The following is a 3,380-nucleotide window of genomic DNA, read 5'->3' as shown; positions in this document are numbered from 1 at the left end:
AAAATTTGATTTCCCTATTAGAAACTTCTATTTGTCCGCTAGTTTGTGGATGATAAGGAGTTCCTACCTTCTGTGTAACTCCATACTTTTTTACTAGATACGCAACAACCCTGTTGCAAAAAAGTGTTCTACCATCACTAATGATGGCTTTAGGAATGCCAAACCGACAGAAAATGTATTCCTTAACAAAAAAAAACAACTGTCTTATGGTCATTGCTACGGCAAGCCATTAGGGCTGTCAATGGGCCAGATTCGAGCCGGACCTACATAAGTCTAGGTCCGGCCCGTTTGTTAAATGTATGTGTTCAGGCCCGGCCCGACTAGAGAATATTTTTTGGCAGTCTAGAACCGGCCCAGCCCGATTGGCTAGTGTGCAAGTCCGGCCAGAATCCGACCAGCCCGAAAACCCTCACTTGATTCATTTCATGAAGATCCATAAAAACACAACTATAATTGGGCGGGAAATGTTGAGGAGTGAAAATTGATATTCATTCATTCATTTTGCACAAGAAAAATGGAAACAGGCTAAACGAAAATTGCATACATTCAATAAGAAAATATCTGGACCTAACAACTGGGGTAGGTCCTCCCTACAAAAAACAACAAAATATCAAGTGGATTCTAAACACTTCTGAACATGAATCCTTGGTCCACAAAATACCATTCCATCACTTAGCTTTCGAACTTGAAGAAAGACAGGAAAAAAAAAACAAGCAAAACAACAAACAAAAAACTTCCTACAGTGCAACAACAATAACCAAAAACTTCCAAACAGTGCAACAACAACAATAACCTTCAAAAACTACATCCAGCATACTCCAACATCTTTGAGTTAAACCTGCAAAATTTTAAATGAATCACTACTTTGAATATTCCCCAAAAAGGAATACAATCAAAGTAAAGTGTCATATAACTTCTAATACTCTCACCTGATTAGATGAAATAGGAGCATTTGGATTGGTTTCATACTTCATTGGTGATTCCGCCACTAGAAGAACAAGTGCCAACATCTAAATAATAAGAATAAGGATGAATCAGTAACATCTACGGTAATATAAAAAAAAAATAAGCATTTTAGATAACAATATATTACCCATTTCTTCAAATTTCCACTCAATCTTGTCCACAAATCAAAGCCTCCACAGTTTCAGGAAGCATAGAACTTCGATATTGATCAAGCACCCTGCCACTTGTGCTGAAAGTTGATTCAGATGCCACAATTGAAACTGGAATCATCAAAATGTCGCGAGCCATCTTTGCTAGTGTGGGATACTTAGGTGCATTCGCTTTCCACCAAACTAAAATGTCAAAGTTTTCCACTCTTGGAAAGATTGGCTCTTCTAGGTACAAGTCCAAATCTGATTTTATATTTTGTCCAATAGAAACCCCATTGTTGTACCAACTATCGAAGGCCTTGAGCTTCTCCTGACTAGTACTTCTAATATCATATGATGAGCTGCCAGAACTAGTACTAACATTGACATTCAAGGAAGAACTAGATGGAAAAGTTCTCTTATAATAAGAGTAAATATCAGAAAGTCCGTCTCGAATCCTCATAAAATGAGTGTAAGAATCAATATCATAGATCAAATTGATGTAGTACTTGACTATCTTCAACTTAAAACGAGGATCTAAAACAACTGCAATAGCCAAAACCAGATTGCAAACAGACCAGTACTTATCAAACTTTGTCTTCATCTTTTCAGCCATGGTGCTTACAATTGAATTGTCACTTTCAGACCACTCAATCATCTTTAAATGGATATCAGCTACCTCAGGAAAATACTGATTTACAGTCGGATATTGAGTGCCTTTAGATACATAATAGACATGAGTGTTAGTTACTCCATGTTTCTAATTAACAAAAGCTAAACATACTAAAAATTTTGTACCTGAAAATAACTTTGAAGCATCATAGAAGTTCTTTAAAATATCACAAATAACTTTTGCCATCACCCAATCTTCTTTTGATGGTGCTGCCTACAAGGTATATAAATTAAAGGCTCAATTAGTTATTTACATAAAAATAAGTAATTTAAAATGCAGATTACTTATTAATCTTGGAAGAAGGTTTATCACCTTATAATCTTTATCGGCTTGCTCCAAACGAGAAAATGCATCCTTGTATTCAAGTGCAGATTCGAGCATAAGGTAAGTTGAGTTCCACCTTGTCGGAACATCATAGCTAACACCCTTGTTCCCTTGTAGTTTTAATTGACCAATTGTTGCCTCCCATCTTTGCTTTCTCATAGGTGAAGCTCGGATATACTTTACACTTTCTCTTATTTTCACTAAGTCATGCTTGATCACACTCAATCCATCTTGCACAATTAAGTTCAGAATATGTGCACAACAACGGATATGAAAAACATCCCCATTCAAAAGAAGGTTTTCATCTTGACCAATCGAAACCTTAAGCTTAGAGATCATAGAGTCATTGGTAGAACAATTGTCTATTATAGTAGAAATCTTCTTGTCAATATTCCAATCTAATAAACACCTTAGAACAACCCTATAAAGTGTTTCAGCATTCGGAGAATCACCTACCATTACAAAATTAATAATTTTCTTTTGCAAATTCCACTCAGCATCAACATAATGCGCTGTCAAACATAGATACCCATCATTTTGCCCACTCGTCCACATATCTGTGGTAAGACTAATTCGAGAAGTGAGACTATCAAACTGACGATAAAGCTTCTCTTTTTCAATCCTAAAAATTTCCATTATATCATTTTTTATTGTGTTTCGCGAGATGACATAAAACAAAGGTTGCAAGTTTTTCAGAAATATCCTAAAAAACTTATGCTCAACCATGTTAAATGGGTTCATGTTTCAGAATTGCACGAGCCAAGTCTAATCGACTTCTTTCTTGATTAAATTTCCAATTTTTTATAATGACAGATGATAAGAGCCCAAAACTGTAGTTTTAACCCCTTAGCAGTCATACTTTTAGATCAATTATGTGAGTAATAAGTAAGAGTTAATACTGATTACGTGTTTTTATGTATTTCAGGCTTCAAAGTCAATTATGTGCAGGAATGTGCCACTTTGATGAGATAAAGGAGCAATGGTTGGTTACTAAGGAGTTCGGTGATTAAAGGCCAAGATTCAAGAAGACAAAGCCTTTGTAAAGCCTGGTCAAAAGATGAAAAGTCAAAGTCCACGCAAAGTAAAACAAGGCACAAAGACAAAGAAACTTCCGAAGACCATATCTTTGGACTCAGACCTTGGAATTGGGCCTACCTTATGTCAAAACGACCGGCTCGGAAAGAGCTTTCCAATGGACCAAGCCGTGACCCAATCAGAGGAGTAGAAGTGGACAAAAAGTCTGCTGAAGCCAACTGCAGCTGAAGAGGCCTTTTTGGACTGAAAGAATT

At 36.3% G+C, this 3,380-nt stretch overlaps 1 protein-coding gene across 1 annotated transcript; it reads right to left on the bottom strand.

Moving 5' to 3' along the window:
- Nucleotides 1-1,113: 1,113 nt before the first annotated feature.
- LOC147493412 (zinc finger BED domain-containing protein RICESLEEPER 2-like) lies at nt 1,114-2,727 on the bottom strand. The gene is made up of 3 exons (XM_086567853.1): nt 2,080-2,727; nt 1,893-1,980; nt 1,114-1,811 (listed from the first exon to the last, which is right to left on the bottom strand). Exons 1-3 carry the CDS (start codon nt 2,725-2,727, stop codon nt 1,114-1,116), a joined length of 1,434 nt encoding a protein of 477 aa, XP_086423979.1.
- Between the last annotated feature and the right edge of the window lie 653 nt (nt 2,728-3,380).

The sequence above is a fragment of the Coptis chinensis genome, chromosome 6 (genome assembly GCF_015680905.1).
Source record: "Coptis chinensis isolate HL-2020 chromosome 6, ASM1568090v1, whole genome shotgun sequence".
NCBI classification, from domain to species: domain Eukaryota; kingdom Viridiplantae; phylum Streptophyta; class Magnoliopsida; order Ranunculales; family Ranunculaceae; genus Coptis; species Coptis chinensis.
This window is presented reverse-complemented; position numbering and strand designations above follow the sequence as displayed.